The following is a 24749-nucleotide window of genomic DNA, read 5'->3' as shown; positions in this document are numbered from 1 at the left end:
ATGTTCATGGCTCACAGATATGTGAATGTAGTTGTTTCTTTCTCTTGAACTCCAGATTTACTTCCTGGAACTCTCCACCCTGGTACCCATCAGTCCTCACACGTGCCTGAAAGTGAACTTCTTTCCTTATCTCTTCTCTTTCTGTCTTTTTATGAGCCTAGTTGTTTCCTATATTCCCAATTACAGGAAAATATCATCCCTAAATTGTTACAAGTCAGAAATGTAGGAGTTTGAGAATCACTCTGGGCCCCTCCATCTTCCACACATCTTGAGGTCAATCAGAATGTTCTGTTAGATCTTCATGATGATAAGGCCCATTTGTCCCACATTTCCAGGCAATCCTCCTATTCTTTCATTCACATGTATACAGGAACAAGCAAGGTCATTGCCTGTTTGGGGAGAAATCTGTAGCATGAAAAAGGGGAACAAAAATAAGCTGATAGAAAATTTAATCCTAAAGATAATGTTTTAAAAACTCAAATTAGTAGCCTCACATTTAAGATGATATTGCAAATATAAATAAAAATAGACTACTGCAAAAAAAGGAACAGGGAATGAGAAGGAAATTTCAGATGTTAAAAATATGGCTGTCAAAATAAAATAATTCTGTAGTAGGGTTGCAAGATAAATTAGAGAAAAACTCTAAAGAATTTAAGGGTAGGGACTCCTGGGTGGCTCAGTGATTGAGCATTTGCCTTTGGCTCAAGGAGTGATCCCAGGGTGCTGGGATCGAGTCCCACATCTGGCTCCTTGCAGGGAGCCTGCTTCTCTCTCTCTCTCTCTCATGAATAAATAAGTAAAATCTTTAAAAAAAAAAAAAAAAGAATTTGAGGGTAAAAAAGACAAAAGGAAGACAGGACAATAAAAGATAAGACATTATGTCTAGTTCCACCATTCTGCTAACAATAATTCCAAAAAAGAGAAAATAAAGGGGAAGAAGCTATCAAAGAATAGTGAAAATTGCCAAGAGCTAAAGCTGATCAGTACCATTCAAAATTAAGGTATCCTGGTCCTGGGTGCTGAAGGCAGATGAATATAAATGACACAGATGCAGAAATACAGATTATTGTGAAATTTTAGAGCATCAGGGTAAAAGAGAAGGTCCTGAAAGACTCTAAAACAAAGGAAAAGTTTGCAACCTATGAAGGAACATGATCAGCATCATTGGGTGTTGGAAGGAGAGCAACGTCTTTAAGGACTTGAAAAGAATTGCATGCCCAAGGAAGCTACTAATGAAGAGTTAGGAATGAAATCCATTCATTCTCAGACATTGCAAGGACTCAGGTCATGCTTTAACGAGAAATAGCTGATGGAATTTGTTCATGTTTGCTGAACATTTGCTAATATTTTCAAAATCCTACAAGACCTCTTTGTCATCCTATTGATAGGAAAAGAACATTTTTATTTATGTTTTAAAAAGATTTTATTTATTTATTCATGAGAGACACAGAGAGAGAGAGGCAGAGACACAGGCAGATGGAGAAGCAGGCTCCATGCAGGGAGCCCGACCTGGGACTTGATCCCGGGTCCCCAGGATCAGGTCCTGGGCTGAAGGCAGTGCTAAACCGCTGAGCCACCCGGCTGCCCAGAATAGAACATTTTTTTTAAATGTTTGTCTTTTTTGCTTTGTTACCTTTTTTAAACACCAAACTTGTTTAGTCTGCTAATCTCTCTGCTTTTCTTCATGCTTTTCTTAGAATTTCCCTTGTGCCTTGTTTTTAAAACGTGTCTCGTGGTTAATAATTTCATTCTTTATATTTTTATCTAAATTTTGTCACTTCTACAACTAATTAGATAATTTTTGTAGAACATGAGGCGGTATAAAAGCCACATAAAATGAAAGTTGTACATGGTGGGGGGCTTTTCTGCTCTATGTTTTATTTTACTAATATGGGAACAGCCTAAATCTTCCTGCTTTCCTCCCTTCCTTTTTTTTTTTTTAGTTTAAAAATATGTGATTATATTTGTAAATAGATAATCATAAAACTTGCCATTTTACCTACTTTTAAGTATACAATTCAGTGGTAATGCCACTTAATCTCACATTCACAGTTGTTGTGCAGTTGTCACCACTATTTTCAAAACTTTTTCATCACCTCAGAGACTGTCTGTGACCATTTAGCAGTAACTACCCATCACCTTTTCCCTCAGCATCTGGTAACCACTTATCCTTCTGTCTCATGGATTTTGCTATATCTTGCTTTCTTATGCAGCACTGCTAAGAGGTGCAGATAAGATGTATTATGTAAAATATTTCTTTATAGCATATGTATAACATTATCTAACATTATCTGTAGTGTCTGTCAGTGTTATCTATTGCTGCTGTCTTCAAACAACAATCACATTATTTCTTATGGTTTCTGTGGGTGAGGAATTCAACCAGGGTGTAATGGAAATGGTGTGTCTCTGCTCTATGATGACTGGGGCCTTTGATGGAAGACCCCAAGTCTGAGATCTGGAAACATCTCAAGGCCCATTCACTCGCATGTCTGGCAATTGATGCTGTCTGTAGCCTAGAACCTACCTCGAGTTGTCAACTTGAACATCCACACATGGTTTCTCCATGTGACCTAGGCTTCCCCACAACATGGTGGCTAGGCTCCAAAGGCAAGCAACCTGAGACATAAACAGAAAGATTCAGAGTTCCAGGAACCAAGTGGAAGCCATATAACCTTCAACTGCCTAGCCTCAGAAGTCACACAGTGTTACTCTTACTGTGTTCTATTGATTGAGAGAGTTACAAAGGTCTACCCAGGTTCAAGGGAGAGGAACACAGACCCCACCTCTAAATGTAGGCATGTCAGTGTCACATTGTGAGAAGAGCTTATCAAATAGGATAAGAACTGGTATGGCCATCTTGGGAAAGGCAGTGTGTGTCCACTCTGGTACCCCTAACAGGATTCTCTAAAATTGACTCCTTTACTTCCTTCACTGCTAGCTTATCAGTTGTGGAGATATGTATCCTACCTCTCTAATAAGGAGGTTGAGATTTACACATAGAAAAGAAGATGAGAAGCATGAAATAATGATGGAGCTTTTCTTAGAAAAGGGAAATACATTTCTCAAAAGGAAGGCAATTATTAAGATGTGTCTGTTAAAGAAGCAGTTCTAATTAATAGCTTAATGCTATTTGAAAAAAAAGCTCCCTAGTCAAGGAAACATTTTAATATGAAAAACACTTTATAAACACTGTATTTATAGTTTGGGCATGAAAACATTTTTGCAGGTTCTTGATTGACTTGACATATTTAAATACACAATTTTCCTTTCCCTGACATACCTCTAGACCAGGTAGTTGATGAAGTATAATTTTATTACATAAATTCTGTAGCTGCATTACCAAACATCATCTCTAAAGCTTTAGTGTCATCATCTAAAATATAGGAAGAATTCTAGTACCTGTCTCATTTCACAGAACTGGCATGAGGATTAAATGAGTTAATATATGTAAAGCGCTTGGCACATTGTAAGTGCTTAAAAAAAGTTAGACACAGGAAGTATATAGATGTGTTAATGATATTCTGCATATATGTATATATGAAGAATCATAGCATAATTGAATTCATTTCCAACAAGGTATTCAAAAGATAAAGGAATATGATTACTGAAAACAGTTGATTAATCTGTTTCATTGAGGAAGAACATATTAGATTGCTTCTTAATTTGATGACTGTTTGTTTTTCCTAGTTTGAAAAAGAAAAACAGCATGATATTCGATCATTCTTTATACCAAAACCTAAGAAAAAACAGTTGGTGACCTCCTGTGATGAATCAGGGATATTCCAGGAGAAACATACTGTCGTGCCAGCAAACCCTGGAAAATTGGCCACAGGACATACTATTGATCATGAAAGCAGTTTTGAACCGGAAGCTAAAAGACTGAAGTCTGTTACCACCAGTGACCACCGCAGTGCCCCTGAGAAGAAACCGTCCTGGCCCAGGCACACTTCATCTCTCGCCCAGGCAACCAACCCACCCCTTTCTGGAAAGGGCTGGCAGTGTAGTCTCTGCACCTATGTCAATAGCTCAGTGTTACCTTATTGTGAAATGTGTGAGAATCCTCAAGGCAGAGCTGGTGAGTACATGGAGTGTGGCCCTGGAGGGGGCTAGCAGTGTTGTCTTCACATAATCTGTGGTTTTAGAGGCAACCGTGGTTATCACAGGTTAGTGTGACTCCAGCTTTTAATCTAGAGTAAGAACTTTATATAGTGAAGACTGAATTTATCCCCTGGTGGAATGTGGAAAGCTCCCAGTTCTGTCAAGAATGTATATGCCTGAGCGTCTGTGACATGGCATTAATTTGGCACAAATGGACATTTCTCATTAATGCCAGCAGGATGTGAATTCAGTGGGCAGGAATAGAAGCTCTGTTGCTATGGCAGCAAATATGCCTTATAGTCATAGACCTGCTGTTTTCTTTCTCCTGTAGATAATACTTGTTTTTAAAGAAATTCTAGATTATTTTTGTTTAAATAGTAAAATAATCCAATGTAGCTTCTTTGCCTAGTAAAATATGCATTGTGTCCTGTTTCTTGCATGACAAATCATAAAAATTCCTCTATAAATCTTCTTTTAAGGACCAATTTGTTATCTGTTTTATAAGTTAATTATTTTCCAAAGCATGATATTTTAAAAGTAGAAATTGTAAACATACCTCAGAGTATGTTTTTATAGCATAATATTCCATTTTCTGATGTTTTGTTTTTTGAAATGATTATCAATCCTGAGGTTGTCTTAGAAAATAGATCATTAGTATTTCTTTTGTTTCCAGTTTTAGAGACCATTTTCATGGCAACTCAAAATGCCAAGCAGACTGTTTTGGAAGCTGGGAGAAAGCATTTTATTTTATAAGTTGTAATAATTGTACGCATCTCCTTTTCCATCATATGTGAATTCTTTAGCTAAGTAACATTAACAAAGAGTCAGCTAAGATAAAGGCTCTGCCACTGCAGTTCCTTCCTGTCTTTCTTGTTCTCCTATGTCTTAGTTTTAATCTGAAAGAAAATGTAATCAGTAGCTGAGTCTTTCCTCTTTCATTTCTGGGTGTTCCTACAAAAATGACAAGTCTGCCATCTGGGCGGTTATATTTGTAATGTGGACACCTGTTGTCTGTGAACTAAATTGGAACCACAAGCTTATTCCATATAATATCTCTCAGAATTTGCATTATCTCATTCAATTTCCAACTACTCTAGGCCATAAAAATAAAGTATCTCATGACTACGAATAATGCCAGTTCACATTAAGTATAAGTTGAGTGATTTAGCAATGAAAATCATAGTTTAACAGGGTTTTATAGTTCTGATTTTTCTTTGTGATGCCAAGAGCAACAGCGAAAGTTTCTAGATCCATGATTTAGTAAGCAAACTCTCAAACATCCTAAAGAAAAGTAAAACTTCTTTTGTGACTATGAAAGTCTGATTAAACAGAAATACATATAAGTAACAGTGATAATACTGTATATAAAAGGTTATAATTCTTAGGTTTATATTACTGCACGTGGCATAATGATTTCCAGCCTTGATTTGGATGTACCCCCAAAAGGGCTGAAAAGCAGAATTAATTCTAATTCATCCAAAATTTTTAATCAGTGTTTGCAATGTAACACTTTGAGGAAACAGAATCCAAAAAACTAAAGGGGCAATATTAGGAAATTACAGTCCTATAAAGGTTGCTAATGCAGTCTCCAGGACATTCAGTACAATTTGGTATAGTATATATTGAACACTAATATTTGTCAGTAGGGAGCACTTCTCTTGTGCTTTGTTGGGTTTTGTTTTGTTTTTGTTTTGTTTTGTTTCTTTAAGTACTCTCAATGGGACGCCTGGATGGCTCAGTGGTTGAGCATCTTTGGCTGGGGGTGTGATCCTGGGGTCTGGGATTGAGTCCCATATCAGGTTCCCTGCAGGAATCCTGCTTCTCCCTCTGCCTGTGTCTCTCATGAATAAATAAATAAAACCTTAAAAAAAAAAGTACTCTCTATGCCCAACATGGAGCTTGAACTCACAACCTTGAGATGTGGAGTCACATGCTCTACTGAGCCAGCCATGTGCCCCTCCTGTGCTTTGTCCTTACTTAACATCCACATAGCTTATACTTGCCATCTTACTGTTCACAGGCCCACACTTCGTCTCTCACTTGATTCGCGGCTTGTCCATATGCCTCTGCCTCTTCTGCACCTGCGTGTCTAACAGGTCCCTCGAGGTGAACATGCCCCAAGATGGAGTTGTTCATTCACCACCACCTCACCTAACACCTAAATCTTCTCTTCCCTCATCTCCCCTCCATAATGCTAGAAACCCAGGCAGCATCTTTGATTCTTCTCTCTCCTTCCACACTTGATTTGCCAAGTTCTGCCAGTATAACTTCCAGTCTATCTTGATTCTGGCCACGTCTACTTTATTGCTACCATCCTAATGAAAGTCACCTTTTTCTCTCCCAGACTTCAGTGGCCTCCCAGTGAGACTCCCTGTGGCCCTTCAGTGTAAGCAGCCTGAGGGAGCCTTAAAAAATTCAGAGGATCCCATTCTTTTGCCTAAAACTCTTAATGGCTTCTGTTTCATTTACAATACGGTTTAAGAATACAGGCCCTGGGGCCAGGCTTCCTAGATTCCCCAACAACCCTCCACTCACTTGCTCACTGCTCACTCGGATGGAACTCGACCCAGATCTTGGCCCTGCCAACCTTTGCTCTCTACCATCCCCTGATTACAAAACCTTGTTTTATTCTGTTTCATTTCTCTTTCTCTTTATTCATTGGCCTTTATCCTCTTTCTCTGATTTATTCATTTCCTTGTTGATTGTCTGTCTCTGACACTTAGAATAGAAACTCTAGGAAGCTGGGATTTGTTTGTCTCCTTCCTCACTGCCTGTCACTTCATCGTTTGCACATGGGGCATTTAGTGACTCCCAGAGAATGAACGAACATTATTGACTATTTCTTTTTTATAAGACCTAGCTGTGACTTTTTAAAAACTGGCCTCCAAGTAAATAATGATTTTATCTAAATTGGTACATAAATTGTTTGATTTTCATAATTCTGCAAATAGATAGCCTCAGCTCCACCCAGGATAAAAAGGAAAATAAGAAAGATGATCCGCAGAAAGACACCTCCAAAAACATTTGGAGTAGCTCTGACTGTGAAAAACAAGTCCTTGCATCCCCAGAACCGAACCCGTTGGCTGAGAGCAAGGAAGAAATATCAGAAATCAAGAGAGAAGATGGACTCACACCCCAGCCAAGTGATGGTAAGTCTGGTTTTCACTTCCAGGGTCCAGATACTAAGGATGAATGTAGATATATGATACTGTTCGTAGATTTGTGACTACTACCATGTTCCAGGTTTCTTGTATTCCCATTTATATTAAAAATACCAATCATTTAAAAGCACACACTTAAACACCAGATGGCTGGAAGAGCAGAGCTGTGGGCATTCAGACATGACTTAGAGCAGAACTGGCACTAGCTGCTCCTGCTGCGCCCAGGCCGGTTGCCCAGCCTTATCCGAGCCAGGCCATCCACGAGTGAGGGTGTGGTTCTGATATTTGGGAGGCTTTTTTGGACAAAACAGTAAGATTGACGTATTATTAACAGCTGCTTAACAAATTATTAATCATTTGCACATGAATTTCTTTTAAATGGCCACAATTAATTGACATATTTTAAATTTAGGGTTTAGGGGTTTTTTTAAGAAAACATTTTAAGGTACATAATTTCAAGACTATATGAATCATGACTACATTGGGAGCCAACCAGATGATTTGGATTTATTTACTCTTTGGTTGATGCCATTCATTTCTTCGAGCTGTGATAGTTGGTGCACACACCAGCCTTATGCCAGACATCACTATCTTTATGGGCTGGCTGGCCAGAGCTGGTGAGTAGTTTGGGGTTGTTTTCTTTGTTAATTGGTCAGTGACCATAGTAACCCACAGACTATTGTTCTCATTATAACAACACCAAAACTGCTAAGATGGGACAGTTGAAGTTTTTCTCCTAAATCAGCTGCTATTAAACGCAGATATAATTCAGAGTCAGATTATTGCTCTAAAATGAAGTCTTCATTTAAGAATTTCTCAGCTCAAGGCATCCTCCTTTCCTACCCCCCACCCCAGCTGTTCTTCCCTCTAATGCCTCAGGGTCTTCTCAAAGAATGTCTTATAATGGACCCTGTTTGAGGTGTGTTAATTATAACAGTCTTTAGGTAGATGGTGTAGTCTCAGTTGAGGCATTCCTTTCATAACTCTGGTTTCCTTCCTCCTGCTTAGACAATCCCTCAAGTATTGATGAAGCTCTTGTTATAGAACAGCTTGTGGCTCACTGGACTAAACATCAGGCCCAGAACAAACAACTGGAGTTTGTCATCAATGCTTAGGCCATGAGTCTTTTCATCTACGGCAAGGACATTCTGGCTTGTTAGTTGTAAATTGGTCCCTTGTTGAAGGCAGATGCTGGCTTTACTTACACATACTTTTCAAAAATCACTAGACCTTTTGAAATTCTGTTCTGCCAGTAAAATTTGCATTGGCCTCTTCTACTCCAGACAATGCCAATGTTTCCCCCCATACCTGTCCGCTCTTCCTTTTGTGGACTTCTCAGGTCACTGGGCTGAGAATTCCATATAAGCCATATGCTTCACCTCTCCCCACTAACATGGATTTTCATGAAAAACAAAAGAAGAATAACAGAGGAGACACACTATGTTATAATGTTTATTCTGTACACATAAGCTCTTTTAGAACTGGAGTGGAATGTGCTTTGCGAGGACTGTGGTTTTGTTCTAACTGGAGTTCTAAGGGTCTGGTAGGGTGGCTGTGTCTTCACAAGATGTGTCATCTCTAGTCTAAACCATTAAATTACACTTCATGGAAACAATAGAAAGAGAAATATGTTCCCTGATGTAGCTGCCAGCTACCAAGAATATCAGCTAATTTAGAATCAATCCTATAATTCTTTTTATCAGAGAATGACTTCTGATCCTTAAACATTAATGCATTAACCATAGTTCTTCAAAAAATCTGAAGACAGAGTGATTATACAATGCATTGTTTTATGTACATTAAGAAAGAAGGAAACTCTAAAACTTAAACTATGATTTAATACCTGAATGATACCCAGACCAGGTCATACCACCCTCTGTTGCTTTGATTATTTTTTTCATTTGTCCTGAGGGATTCGGCATTGTCTTCTACCCTCATCTACTGTGCTTCACATATGCTAGGCAACCCTTCTGCTTAGCTCTGGATCCAGATGTGAGAGAGCTTTATCTGGGATCTCCTTTCCTTAGGTCCATGAAGCACTTGGTCATTCCTTCACAAGAATATTAACAAATTTGGGTTATTCTCCCAACAATACATATTTACTTCTTTAATATCAAATTTATGCTCTCCTGCTTTATATGTAAAACTTTTGGTACACGTGGTAACTTTTTATTTCAATACCAAATCCTAGTGAAACATTTTGAAGACATTTTAGTGCAATTAAACTCAACTCATGTAGTAACAAATAATGTGTCTGCCTCAAGTGTGGTGTTGAAGTAACAACAATATTGTAGTTATGACTAAGCTCATGCATGCTCAGGCAATGACAACTACATCACCGACTGCCACCTGGCCAACAGTGATTGTAAAATGGCACGATTATTGGATGTAAGACATGCCAATTCAGAGATGTTAAACCATGGAAAAAAACTGACATTTTTAAATTCATGAAATATGGGAATACTCCCAAGTTTGTAAAATGACCAGTGGTTTCATTAGAAAAATTAAAACATGATGACATTGTCAAGTAGAATGACAAATAATAGACTTCTAGATCTGAGGATCTAGAAGGTCACTGAAGAAAAAAATATATATAAATAAATAAGAAAGAAAGAGAGAGATAGAATGAAAGAAAAGGAAGGGAAGGGGAGGGGAGGGAAGGGAGGGAGGGAAGAAGGAAGGAAGGAAGGAAGGAAGGAAGGAAGGAAGAGGAAGGAAGGAGGAAGAGGAGAGAGAGGAGAAGAAGAAGAAAGAAGAAGAAAGAAAGAAAGAAAGAAAGAAAGAAAGAAAGAAAGAAAAGAAAGAAAGAAAGAAAGAAGAAAGAAAGAAAAATAATAAAAGTCATTTAGAAACTGTGGCAAGAGATTAAGGGTACAGGCTCTGTAGCCACATTACTGGTCTTAAGCCCTCTTGCTGGTGGTGTGCCCTTGGGCAAGTTAATGTGCCTTAGTTTTCTCCTCTGTAAAATGCACTACTTATTTCTGAGAGGTGTTAATAATATGTACTTAGAACAGTGCCTGGCACGTTGTTAAGTACTTGATAAGTGTTCACCATAATTATGATGTAGATCCACTGTGATAACCCTATCTCTCCAATATATATATTGGTGAGACTGAGAAGTGGTAAATAAAAGAAGATTATCCAAAAAAAAAGCTTGTCCACCTATTTCATTTTGTGAATGTGAAGCACGGGGTCATAGGGGATATGGTGTTAATGTGGTCTTTCACAGAGCTGCATTGCTGCTGATAACCAAAATGGTGCTCCTTCAACCTCAGCTTAAAACCACTAAAGCAGAAGTCCAGATTCTAGACTCCTTTTTTTAAAAAAATATTTTATTTATTTATTCATGAGAGAGAGAGAGAGAGGGGCAGAGACACAGGCAGAAAGAGAAGCAGACTCCATGTAGGGAGCCCAATGTGAGACTCGATCCAGGGACTCCAGGATCACGCCCTGGGCCAAAGGCAGACACTAAACCACTGAAGCACCCAGGTGTCCCTCTAGATTCCTTTCAGGCTGATAACAGTGCTTGGTGGCAGGAAATTCTCCCTCACATGTCACTCATATCTTTTCAGCTAATTCTGAATTTGTTTCTCTCTACTGGGGTCATTTGCAGAAGTGCAAAAGCAACTGGTTTCCCTCTAAGCCAGTGTGGCCTTAGATGGCCTACCATGGTAGTTTTATTTCAAGTGCGACACATGTTCTTTGTCAAATATTTTGATATATTTTACATAGCTCTTTCATCATTCTAACCCATAGAAGATTAAAATAAGCTATTTTGGATAGAGGAGAGGTAAACCTTCAGGTTCTTTTTTTATCTTCTTTATTTTATTTTATTTTTTTTTATCTTCTTTATCAGAACAGTTGAAGAGTTCAGACAACTTGCCAGTGTATGATACCCTAATGTTCTGTGCAAGTCAGAATACTGACCGGATTCACCTTTATACTAAGGTAAGCATCATGCAGAGTCTATAGCTTGAAACATGCCAAAAAGAAAAAAAAAAAAAAAAAAGTTTTTTTTTCATGTTTCAGTGGAGATATTTAATTTTATTAATAGTGAGATAAGTATCTGGTTCTTTTTCTCCTTAAAGCTAATTCTAAAATTCCTTTCTTAAATCTAAAGACAGTGAGAGACAAGACAGCATAGTCATTAAAAGCACAGACTCCAGGGCCAAACTGCCTCAGTTCAAATCTATTACTAAGCGTGGAATCTTGAACAGATTACTTAACTGCTTGTGCTTCAGTTTCCTCAACTGGGAAGCATGGATAGGAGTTGTTGCAAGGGTAATAGCTAAATCCTGTAAATCACATAGCACTGTGCCTAGCCGTAAGGAACCCTCAGAGCTCCTAGGTGTGGCACACACACGCACACCATGTCTACACAATGGCATATTATGCAGCCATAAAAAAGAATGAGATCCTGCCATTTGCAACAACATAGATGGATGTAGAGAGAAAGTATGATCTTAAATGAAATAAGTGAGACAAGAAAAGACAAATATCACATGATTTCACTTATGTGTGGAATCTAAAAAAACAAAGCAAGTGAACAAACAAAGCAAAAGCAGACCCATAAATCAGAGAATGAACTGGTGGTTGCTAGAGGGGAGGAAATTGGAGGGGATGGGCAAAATGGGTGAAGGGAAGTAAGAGATACAGGCTTCCAGCTATGGGATAAATAGGTCACAGGGATGAAAGGCACAGCACAGGGAATATAGTCCGTGGTATTGTGATAGTGCTGTACAGGTGACAGATGGGAGCTACAGTTGTGTGAGCACAACATAACGTATAGACTTGTCAAATCACTATGTCCTACACCTGAAATTTATGTAACGTTGTGTGTCAACTATACTTCCAAAAAAAGTTAGCTCCTTCATGGATTATTTGTAGCAGCCGCAGCACCTTTGCAGAAGCCTGACTCTGCCCATCCGTGTCAAATAAATTCTAGGATGCTTTAAAAATATGATTGCTTGGACTCATGCCATAGTCTAGGTTAGTGGTGCTCAAACTTTTGTTCATGTAGGTTATATCTATTGATATTTACTGTATTTGAAGTTAAAATGGAAACACTTAAAAATATTTATTAGTTAAGGATAGTAGTAATAAACCCATTGTTGATATTCATGTCAATAACTTAATTTTATGAAACATATATAAAACAAGATAACATTTAGTGAGGAAAGTTATCAGTTCCTTTTTTTAAAGAGTTTTTTAAAAGTTGTTTATGAAAGAGAAAGAGAGAGAATGCAGGAAGGAGCAAAAGGACAGGGATAAGCAGGCTGTGCGCTCAATGGGAGCCCGACTCAGGCTGGACCCCAGGACCCTGGGATCATGAGTAAATCAAGAGTCAGTCACTTAACTGACTGAGTCACCCAGGCACCCCTACATTGTTTTACATTTTTAGCAGTTTCTCTAGAGTCTTAATAGAAGACATTAGGATTGTCATATCTGTCTGTCCCTGGGAAACAGCATTGTGCAGATACTTTTGCCTTTGTGCATCTCCTGAAGTGGTTTCATGGGCCCTGTGAGAATCTTTGGCCTAGGTAAAGTAGTGTGAGTTTTTGAGGAAAAACTTGCTGAGATTATGAATACTTATGTTTGATCTACAGTATCAAATTTCTAATCTTTATAAGTATAATAAAATACTATTTGTAACCTATTGCATTCATGAGCCAGCCTACTGAAAGAATGCCTTTTTCAAGATAATTTAGGTTATAGGTTTTACACTAAAGGAAATAGAGATAGAGATAGATGGTGGGCCGTGTAACAATCTCTCCAGTGCTAACTAACAATTAGAAGGGATTGCTAGAAGATTAGGAGATGACTAGGATTGTGAATGCCAGAAGCCCCATGCTGCCTCTGCGGTGGGACCACAGCAGAGAGAGACACCAGGAAGGAAGGCAGACCGTGAACCATGCTCCTCTTTAAGGCCCGGACCCCTGTCCACTATGTGGAACCACTGGCTGTGGAGGGAGTGCCAAGGCCTCTCCTCTGCTCACCTGGAGGCAGGCCTGAGTGCCTGAGCCACCTACATCTCCAGTGTGGGGAGGGGCCAGGCCTTGGTTCTCAGACCACCACGCGAGAATAACAGAGAACTGGTCCCCAGAGGGGATTGAAGGTCGAGAAGCCAAAAGGCGGACACCAGGCAGAGTACAACACAGAATTCAGAAGCCCTAAAACTCCTTACATTTTTCATTCTATACGGTGAAAGCTCTGCATCCTGGATCATCTGATCAATGGTTTTACCCCTCTGGGTGGAAATAGGAAAGAAACTGCAAAGTCCTGGTGTCCCAGCCTCACTGACCTATCTTACAGTCTCAGCACCCAGCCTGTGTCGCGTGGGCCACCTCACCTTCTTGACATCTCTCTTCATAGTGTCAAGTGCATTTGTATGACTGATCTGAATACTTACATGTCCCTTTACCATAAAATGTAATTCAATTAATCTTCTAAACATGAGACACTAAGCGAAGGACACATTAACAGGTCTTTTCACAGTGATAAGGTGAGCTGAGGTGAATCTGGAAGGAGGAATTTGGATAAAAACCCTAGTACCCTGCCTAAAAGAAGACCCCCTAAAAGGAAGATCAATAACAGATGTTTAGCGTCCTACGTTGTAGTAACAGTATCCCTCTAAAGAGCTATTCTTTTTTTTTTTTAAGTTTTTATTTATTTCTTCATGAGAGACAGAGACAGAGAGACAGAGACACAGGCAGAGGGAGAAGCAGGCTCCCTGCGGGGAGCCCAATATGGGACTCAATCCTGGATCCTGGGATCACGCCCTGAGCCGAAGGCAGATGCTCTCAACTGCTAAGCCACCCAGGCGTCCCAAGAGCTATTCGTTTTAGCCAGAATCCCAATTCCTTATTCAGATTTTAGAGTAACCATTACATGTCTAATGTTTGAATCAATATGTTAAGTACTTTCGTGTGTTTTTTCCAAAGTGATTATGGAAGCTGTAACTTTCTTTTTAGCTGAGAGGATTAGAATATGGGTTCAGCTTTTGTTGATAGAATAGATTTTTATGTGCAGAGGTTTTTCTTCGCCTTTATAAAAGAACTACTTATGTTTAAACCTCCTGTTTAAACCCTCTACATGGTATTTTTTACCCTTTAGAGAGAAAGTAGTGGAGGCATGCAGAGAGCATGGGGAGCCCAGCCCCTCTCTGCGCTCAGTGTCCATGCAGGGCTGCTGTGTGGGTGGACTCCTGTTAAAATGTGCCACCTCCATTTATCTTTTAGGAGATTGGGAATATTGCGCCATAATATGATTCTTTACTTTTTAAATAATTAGTAGTACCTACAGACAGGATGGATTAATAATGCCTTCCTAATCTATAATCAGGAAGGAAACCAGATGAACTGCAACTTCATTCCCTTGGATATAAAATTAGACCTTTGGGAAGACTTACCAGCAAGCTTTCAGCTGAAACAAAATCGCTCCCTGGTAAGAACAGTCCTGTGTGTTTGTTGTAAGTTAAAATCTGTTGAGTAATTTAAGACCATTTTAGGTTTAATAAAAGCAGAGTTGCCTCATGGCCTGGTGCAGAGTCAAATCACTGGTCGCATTTTCATCAGTCCAGGCACTGCCATGATTTACCTTGGTGCTGAGAATAAACGTGAGTGAGATCTGTTTCCTTGGTGAGTGATCACACCTAGAGTTGCTGTTTCTGTGGATAGAATTATCCTCACATCGTTTAATTTCTCATTCACAGGATTAGCAACTGTGATATTTGTATCTGACAGGAGCACATTTTATCTCTGACAGTTAAGTTCTAGCGATGACACATTCTGAGAGCAGGGACGATGCTGTGCCGGGTGACTCTGGCATCGTCAGAAGCACCAGCATACAGCTGTAGGCCAAGTACCTGCTCAGGAAGCCTCAAGCCTGATCTGTGGCCCACTGATCTTCACTGCTCAGAAATGTCAACATGTGTGGGGCTGACGGCATGCAGTGTACCATTTTTTACAAGAAAATAGTGATTGTTTCTGCTCTTTGAGTGGAAATCTAACATTGCCCATGGGTCAGCTGCACCCATCTTAAAGGAAGAGGTACCAGTGAGCTGTTTTCTCTGGTATCATCAAATCCTGATTCTCAGATTGCCAGATAATAGCCAGTTACATATAATTGACCAATAAGTAGGATTAATGGCAACCCTGGTAAAAATGTCCCAGCTTTATTGATGACTGTTTTCCTGGGGTAATTCAGGTAGTTGGGTACAAAGCGATTCTCAGATGTTACAGTGAAACCTGCCACCACTGTAAGACCTGCTCTCCCCAAGACCGGTCTTGCCCTGGCCTCTGCAGGCTTTGTGCTCCTCACAGCTGGGCCTCCTTGGGTCTCGCTGAGCACATTGCTGCCATTGGTTCCTATGTGCGTCCGGGAAATATGCTGGGCATCCTGAAATGGGTCTTTATAGAGTCTTTAGGTTGAAAGAGACCTCTGCAGAACTGGCCATGATATTTTACAATAAAGCTATGAAGAAGCATCAAACTGAAGAAAGCCTTAAATTGTGACATTCAGAAGCCTCTTTGGAGATAGAATACAACAGCAGTTTTCTGATGTGATAAGGGGCTTTACTTTCAAAGGAAAATGCCTGGTGTGCTGGTAACTCTTTTCATTACCTCATTTTCTGCCAGATTTTGAGGTTTGTTCGAGAATGGAGTAGTCTAACTGCCATGAAGCAAAAAATAATCAGGAAAAGCGGGCGGCTGTTCTGTAGCCCAATTCTTGCTTTGGAAGAAATCACAAAGCAACAATCCAAGCAAAATACTACTAAAAGGTATGCTTTGTCTTTCTTTTTTATTTTGTAGATTCATTATTGGTCATGGTTATTTCTACGGGTAATGGGGGGATTGATCTGAGACATTTTATGTAACCACTAATGAAATCTTTTAACTAATGATGAGTTAAGAGAAAAGCATACATAAAATAACAGCTTATTTTATAGCAACATAATTAGATATTTTGTGAATTTCATCCAATCTGCTGGAAAAGATTAGGTTTTCCAGGTCTTGGTCACCATGAGTCTCACTCATGAGGAGAGAGGCCAGAGTCATAGGCTTTGCAACCTGTGACCTGCCAAGCCGAGGATACTGTTTAACAACAGGAAGGCGTTTCCCTGTTAGAAGAGCCTCTGCCCTGCACTCCCAAAGCGTGAATCTGGGTGCTGTGCAGCAGGGGAGCTGGTCCTGCTTGACCACCAGCACCCAAAGGGTCAGAGGGAACTATTATCGTGCCCATGGTCAGAAACAAAATAAAAGGAAAGGTTAGGTGTGTCCTTCTGTAAGTGTTTTACCTTAATCATTACAGGTTTCTTTCTAACCTAATCCAAATCTAATCTAAATCTAATCTAAACTAATCTAAACTCACTTTCCTTTCTTGGCATCATAATCATCTCTGCCCCGTCCATGTATCCCCCTTGTGGGACCTCGGGCCCCCTTCTCTGTAGACTCTTTCCTCATCATGAAGCGGTGATGCTCAGTCAGCTATTCTTTGCCCGGCTCCTGCTTGGAAGAGATCACCAAGGACCAAACTGAACGGCCACATGGCAGCACAAGCCCCTGGAGCTCCAGCTGTTTCCACACACCAGTACTGTGTCTTTATCCTCACACCCCCTCAGTTTATGATCTCTAGCCTTTTCCATGCACACAGGTGAAAAATGTCCATCAGTAAGTGAGAGATTGCAGTTGATCATATAGCTTATATCCCTATACAGTGAAAAATCCCTCAGCTGTTGCAAAATGTGTGGCATATGGTATATTCATATGTGAGAATAGAGAATGATACTTGTGATACATTATTAAGAGTAGAAAGAAGTATAAAAAAAGGCTGGAGATACAGATATATGTAATTGCTGTTATGACATAGAAAGTGCCTGGAAGAAAAAAAAAGAAAAAGAAAAAGAAAGTGCCTGGAAGTGCCCTAGAAACTCTTACCAGAGGTTTCTCTAAGACGATGGTTCTGAGCTGGGGGCAGTTTTACCCTCCAGGATGGCAATGTTAGGAGACCTTTTAGTGTGTTACGATTAGGGGATACAACCATGGAGCATTTAGTGGCTAGAGGCCTGAGATACTGCTGAAAATCCTACAGTGAACAGAATTGCACTCCCAAACAGCTACCTGCTTTGAAACCTCAGTAGTACCCCTGATGAGGGATCTTGTTGTAGACCACGTAAAAGGGGATTTGTGGAGATGGTAGGGACTTGGTACTTGAGGCCTGGATCACAAACTCATATGACTAAAAGTAAAGCAGGAACCATAAATGAACAAATGAGATCAAGTGTAAAACCAGAAAAGATTGAGGTGGGGGGCGGGGAGAAGTATGGCAAACTGGAGAGTGCCTACCCCATCTGAAGTCATTCAAATTCAGATTAAAAAGTAAAATACTATGTGAATCAATTAAAGGCCTTTGACTAGTTGGATTTGTCCGTGAGCTGCCAGTTTGGGACTCACCTAAACTCTTCCGTACTGCTTAAATTTCTCCCATGTGTTACTTTATACTAAAAAAAAAAAATATTTAAAATATATGTGTGTGTTGATACGTATAAATACACACACACGCACACACACCCTTGCACTACAGATATCCACTCATGTGTAACAAAAAGCATGATGCCTATGCTGTTTCTCTTAGTACTTCTTCCAATTTCCTACGTTTTCTCATTGTCATTACCACTGTCTTAGTTGAACTATTGGTCTTCTCTTGCATGACCTTAATTTCCTTCTTAACTAAATTTACAGCCCACTCCAGCCATTTCTAGACTTGTGGCATTATTTCCTTCCCATCACACATAGATGATAACTTAAAAGAACCACCTGAGAAAGGTGGCCCATCAGGTATAAAAGCAAAAGTCATGAAATCAATATAAATCAAAGTCAGACACACGGCATTGTCTATAACATTTTATGTAGATGATATATTAAAGCTAAAATGTGTGGTAAGCAGCATAGTCAGTATTCAGATTTGTGTCTTTGAGCAGTTCTGGCTGCAGTTAGGAGATCAAATGGGTGGACTTGAAGTGGGGAGGCAGCCTGCATTAGCTTTCTATTGCTGCCTTAACACATCACCACAAACTCAGCAGCTGAAATCAACAGAAATTCATCAGAAAATCAGAAACAGAAAATCAACAGTTCTGTACATCAGAAGTCTGAGATAGCTCAACTCCTTTCTCTTCTCTGGATTTTATAAAGCTGAATTCAAGGTGTTGGCTGGATGGACTCTCACTGAGAGTCTGGAAAGAATCCTTTTCCACCCTCATTCAGGTTGTTACCAGAACTCAGTTCCCTGTGATTATAGGACTTGGGTTTTTCTTGCTGAGGGTTGGGACTGCCCTTAGCTTCTTGAGGCTTCTTTCTATTCTAGCACAGGGGCTCCTACACCTCAGGGCCAGCAATGGTGTGTCAAGTCCTTCTTGTGCTTAGAATTGCTCCCTTTCTTTCTTCTTCTTCTTTTTTTTTTTTTTTTTTTTTAGATTTTATTTATTTATGAGAGACACAGAGAGAGAGAGTGAGGCAGAGACACAGGCAGAGAGAGAAGCAGGCTCCATGCAGGGAGCCTGATGCAGGACTCGATCCCAGGTCTCCAGGATCATGCCCTGGGCCGAAGGCGGTGCTAAACCACTGAGCCACCTGGGCTGCCCAATGCTCCCTTTCTTAAGGTCGGCTGATTAGTAACCCTAATTACATCTGCAAAGTTCCTTTACAACACGACCTAGAGAAGTGATGCACTGCATTCCAGAGACAGGAATGCTAGAGATAGATGGTTAAGATACTGCCTCCCATGCAAGAGACTATTAGGAGCCATGGGAAGGGAAGAAAGATGAAGAGAGGTGTTAGGATGTAGATCTGGAGACCTTGGCCACTGATCAGAGATAGAAGGAATGAGGGAGGGCTCCAGGCAGATGGACTTAGCATAAAGAGCCATGAGAACGAAAGCTGTGTACCTGCTGAGGGGTGTGCTTCAGGGAAGCGTGCGGGTTCTTGCTGGACAACCCCAGCAAGTCCCAGACTTGGAGTAACTGTCTCTGAAAGCAAGTGTGAAAGATCAGGCTACACAACAGCACTGATTGGAAGTCTGTATGAGGAGCGGGTGGACAGTGGATGCCTCGCCTCCCGCTGTCCTACCAGTTTACTTTCTACTGAAAACTGAACCAGAGAGACATCGGCCTTGGAAACACCAGACTTAGTGGAGATAAAGGGAGAGGCGTTACATTGGAAACCAGCACTTCTCGGGCCCCTTTCTCCACTTCCAGTTTCTCCACTCCAACATACTAGAAACCACATTTTACTTCCTAGCAGAAAATTAGAGGATTCTTCTCTGAAGAAAAAAACAAAAAACAAAAACAGAATGGCCTTAGAATAAAGACACATGGATACTAATTTTAAGCAGTGACTAGATCTCCAGCCAGATTATCCTATAGTGGCATCCACCAGTTCACAGGACCCATCCAACCTCAGAATTTGCAATTAGCTTTTGAGTAGCTCAGTCTTAAATGTGAGTGGAAGCCAAGATCATCACCAGGTACTGTTTCTGAGTTCCCGTAAGTCAGAGGCAGGCCTGCTTCCCTTGGGGCCCTGTTAGGTTTATGATGCCAGGGGTTTATTTTGACCCCCGAAGCAAGTCAGCACCTAGAGCCCAGCACTGTTTTTTTCACTGTTGTGGGCCACTTCCCACACACTCTTCTTTTCTTGCAAAATTTGCCATCTTCCAAAGACTTCCCCATCCAGGAATTACTTTAGTAGACAATATTCTCCCTCCCTATTTGTGAAAATTGGGATTTGCCATAATCCTTTTGAGAGGTGGTATACTTACATCAACTTCCCAGCAAACCTCACTGGAAAATTAAATGTTGGTAACTCACAACTGTGTTTGAAAAGTTGCCAACCTCCCGCTTTGGGGCTGATTGATCTGTTTCTTGTGGTTTCAAAATTTTGTGCTTAAATCTCTTGTAGGAAAAAAGTTATTTTTAGTTCTTAAGTCTCTGAATAGATTTCTCAGCATCTTTTAAAGTTACTGAATTAGGTTTCTAAGCTTTTAAACATTGAATAATACCTGAGGCAAGGCTTAATATCCCCTTGCCCCTCAAAGCCAGGCAGTGTTTGAGTTCATTAGAATCCACTGAAATACTTTAGTGAAGTGCTTTTGTCAAGGGAATAAAATGGTTGAAGAATTGGGGAGTAGGGGGACGTGGGAAATTTAGGAACCAAAAGGGCAAGTTAGAGAATTCTGAAAGAATTTGCTGTGATTCCTTTTTTCTTTTGCTTCAGAACAACACACCAGTAGAAATTCAAATATATGAAAAGAGAGGCACTCTTAATAGGAAAAGTGCAGATTTAAAGCTATAATGAGATGTATATCACCATTAGCAGAGATGTTTTTAACTGACATATCTTGTGCTAGTTTAAGTGTGAGAAAACAGGTCCTCTCCTGAATTGCCAGCAGACCCAAGGGAGAGAACAATGAGTCAAAATCTATCCAGATTTAAAGCACCCAAGACCTCTGACCCAGCAATTCAGCAATTCTGCTTCCAGAAAATTTACTTACCATGTGTTTAATGTGTAGAAATATGTATAGGGATATCACAGCATTGTTTTGATAGAGACTAGAACAGCCTAAATGCCATTAATCAAAACTGATTAAACATATGGTTTATTCAAATAATGGAATAACATGCAATCATTAAAAAAAATAGGGCAGCCCATGTGTACTGATACGGAAAGGTCTCAGAGGTGTATGTGTAGGTAGAAAGAACAAAGTGGAGATTAGTATTTTGTGCTACCATTTGTTTTTAAAAATAAAAAATATAATGAGGAGTGACTGCAAATAAGTACAGGTTTCTTTTTGGGATGATGAAAATGTTCTGGAATTAGTGGTGATGGTGGAGAACCTTGTGAATAAACTAGAATGCACTGAAATATAAACTTTATAAGTTTTATGGCATGTGAATTATGTGTCAATAAAAAATAAAAGGTATAACCTATACACAGAAAAGAATTACTTCTAAAAGGATGTATCAAAAACTGGTCATAGAGATAACTTTGGGGTAGGCAATGGGGATGGGCGGTAAACTTGCTCTTCACCATATACACCACTACATGCCTTTTGAGTTTTGATATATGTACATATATCACCTAGTCAAAAAACTAAGTTTATAAAAAGAAGCAAATCTGTTAATTATTAAATCTACTTTAATAGAAAAGCTAATTTCTAACATTTTACCCACAATTGCACAATTCCATCGTGATTTAACTTTAATTTTATTGTCAAGACACCAAATTAAGAAGTACTTGAAAATATGAAGAAATTCATGTTTAAACTAATTAAAAAAGAAAAAAAAAACTACAATAAGTGTAAACTACCAGAGAAAGTGGGCCATGCTAATTAGAAGGAATTAATTGGGTAATTGCATTTTACCTACTTAAATTCCCCCGTCACCTTTAATTGGAATAACTTTCCTCTTTATTTCCAGTCCCTAAACCATTGTGTGGTATCGATAGTGTTGTGTAATAAGGTTCTGAATCCCACATCAAGACTGGCTTTATTTCAGTGGAAGATTCCATAAGCCCTGTATGGCTGATAATAATGGAAATAGCCTTAAGATTATAGAAGATGTGATGGAACCTAGTTAACTAAAAAGAGAATCACTGTACCCGAGTATGCTGCTACACTGTTAGAACTGATCAAGGTGATTTGAGGATCCCTCCTGAGGGGTAAACATGCAGTGAGAGATTCTCGGAAGCAGCTGGGCAAGCTGTTTATTCATAGCTGTCAGTTATGCATGTATTTGATAGTTTCTTATTCCTACACCCACACCTTTTGTCCCCTAAGTGAAAACTGGTCTAAAGGATACTGATTGACTCTTCAATGTCTTAGAAAAGTAAATCTTGAGAAAACCAATTTGGAACAGAGATATATTTTACACACTTGGAGGCCAGTGGAAAGGTAGGAAATATTCCCTAATTAATGTTAGTATCAGCACCATGAAGACTCCTGTCTTGCCTCTTCTCTTGCTTTTACAAGGAGGAATGTGAGCATGAAATAGAGACAATCTTAGAGGTGAGAGAGGAAATCTACTTATTAGCATGTCATTGTTTTAGATACATTACCAAAGAAGATGTTGCTGTGGCCTCACTGGACAAGGTGAAGAAGGATGGGGGCCATGTCCGTCTGATCACAAAGGAGTCTGGACCACGAGATCCTTCTACACAGTAAGGTTTCATTAACGAGGACATAGTGGTACTACATGTACTCCTTTAAATTTCTGTATTTGTATTTATGCTCTTACTTTACCTTGATGTGGCTGCTTATAGGTCAGAAAGAGCTTTCACAATACGGTAGCTCCTCCATCCTCCCAGCAACCCTGTGAGGAATAGGATGTCCTCACCTTAGAAATCAGAAGGACCCTGAGACCAGGTAGACCAGGTGACTCACCCAAAGACACTAGATGTTCCCAATCATAATCTCTTTTGATCACAAGGAGTTTTTCTTTTAACACTTCTAATAGTCACGGAAAATAGGAAGCAGTTGTTGTAATTCCATGTAGGACTTTTCAACATAATTGAGTAATGTACCTTTTCCTTTTAATAAATTGAGTGCATGTCCTGTCATGTGTCATTTCTCATTTTAATTCAGTCAAATCTGAGTTTACCTGTAGGAGGCACATATTTAGCAAGTCTAATGTCCTAGTTCCTAAAAACACTTAGCACCTTGGCTGTGTCACTCTATGGGTGTGACTGTTTGCTGGAGGCCAGCAGGGGCTGCCAGAGGACATCATGGAAGCCTTCGTAATGGCCTCTCTGTCCTGCCGAGGTGTGTGGCCTCACAGCAGAGCATGGTGGCCCCAACTTCAGGTGGAGTCTTATATTCAGCTGTCTTTTCCCAGCCTGAAGAAGCATTTTCTAACTTCTCATTTTCCTACTTCTCCAGATATTTCAAAGTCTGATTGTTTAACTTGAAGATATCTAAATTCCCAAGAGAGGCAGCATATTTTTATTCAAATTGCTTTTTTTTTTTTTAACACACCATTCTTTCCTTTATTTGGCATGGGGCTTCAAGTGCTGACTATAGCTGTTTTGTTTCCATGCCGAATCACAGTATCTGGGGGTCCTACATTTACTGTTTATCAGTATTGAAACTTCGAAGACTGTTCATTATATGATGCAGTGACTATTTACTAGTGTAAGTGTTTGCTACTTATTCCATGTTTTGCTCAATTCTAGAAAGTTCCTTGATGACGGAGTGTGTGTCCCATTTCTAAATCCCTGCATAGCCCAAGCCGATCTCACTGTGAAGCCTTCTATATCCAAAGGCTATCTGCAAGCTGTGGATAATGAAGGAAATCCACTTTGCCTTCGCTGTCAGCAACCCACTTGCCAAACTAAGCAAGAGTGTAAAGTGAACGCTTGGGATTCACGGTTTTGCTCTGTGAAATGTCAGGAAGAGTTTTGGATTCGATCTAATAACAATTACCTGCGAGCCAAAGTATTTGAAATTGAACACGGTGTGTGTCAGCTATGTAATGTGAATGCACAAGAACTGTTTTTATGTCTGAGAGATGCCCCAAAAAGTCAGAGGAAGAATCTTCTGGACATTACCTGGATCTCAAAGCTCCCATTAGAACAGGTAAATTATAACCATGTGGCTGATAGAAGGCCTCATTGTACTGAGTGATGAATACTCACTTTTTAAAAAACTTTTTAATATGGCAGTTTCTGAAAATGTACATACGAAAGTAGCATAATCAACCCACAGACCCATCACCCAACTTGAACAGTTATCAATACTTTGCCTTCGTTTTCATTTCTCATCTCAGTTCTTTTTTTCTCCTAGAATTATTTTTTTAAAGATTTTATTCATTTATTCCTGAGAGACACATAGAGACAGAGACATAGGCAGAGGGAGAAACAGGTTCCCCGTGGGGAGCGTGATGCGGGACTCGATCCCAGGACCCCAGGATCACGTCCCGAGCCAAAAGCAGATGCACAACCACTGAGCAACCCAGATGACCCTCTCCTAGAATTATTTTAAAGCAAATTCCAGACATTTTCTTTTCTTTTTTAAAGTAAGGCACCTAGGTGGCTCAGTCAGTTAAGTGTCTCAAAATGTCTTTTTGCAGTTGTTCAAATTAGGAACACAATATGACCCACACACTGCTTTTGTTCATTACATCTCTTATGCTCCAATTAATCTATAATATCACCCCATCCCTTTTTTTATACCATTGATTGTTCAAGAAACTGGATCATTTGCCTGTAGGATTTCCCACATTATGGATTTGTCTTCCTGTATCCTCATGGTATTATTTGACATGTTTCCCTATCCCCCTGATTCCAGAATAATAGTTATTAGATATAGTGGCTTAATTAGATTCTGATTAAATTATTTTGGGAAGAGATCTTAACAGATGATACATTCCATCAAGAAGTACCTATGGTCTCACTGTTCCACTTTTCCTGATGTTAGTATTGAATGACAAGAGACAAACAGATAACC

The 24749-nt window shown here is 39.7% G+C and overlaps 1 protein-coding gene across 5 annotated transcripts in view; it reads left to right on the top strand.

Moving 5' to 3' along the window:
- ZRANB3 (zinc finger RANBP2-type containing 3) overlaps positions 1-24749 on the top strand; it is a 299116-nt gene that overhangs the window by 269757 nt on the left and 4610 nt on the right. For 4 of the 5 annotated variants that reach the window (XM_038565063.1, XM_038565062.1, XM_038565066.1 and 1 more), the window contains 7 exons: positions 3688-4075; positions 7050-7247; positions 11116-11207; positions 14601-14702; positions 15896-16038; positions 22355-22465; positions 23477-23879. In XM_038565063.1, the coding sequence (XP_038420991.1) occupies positions 3688-4075; positions 7050-7247; positions 11116-11207; positions 14601-14702; positions 15896-16038; positions 22355-22465; positions 23477-23879 (1437 nt within the window). The remainder of the gene's footprint in view (positions 1-3687; positions 4076-7049; positions 7248-11115; positions 11208-14600; positions 14703-15895; positions 16039-22354; positions 22466-23476; positions 23880-24749) is intronic. The other variant, XM_038565064.1, reaches the window with a different exon arrangement.

Source organism: Canis lupus, chromosome 19 (genome assembly GCF_011100685.1).
Source record: "Canis lupus familiaris isolate Mischka breed German Shepherd chromosome 19, alternate assembly UU_Cfam_GSD_1.0, whole genome shotgun sequence".
NCBI classification, from domain to species: domain Eukaryota; kingdom Metazoa; phylum Chordata; class Mammalia; order Carnivora; family Canidae; genus Canis; species Canis lupus.
The sequence above is the reverse complement of the archived record's forward strand: the minus strand, read 5'-3'. Positions and strand labels throughout refer to the sequence as shown.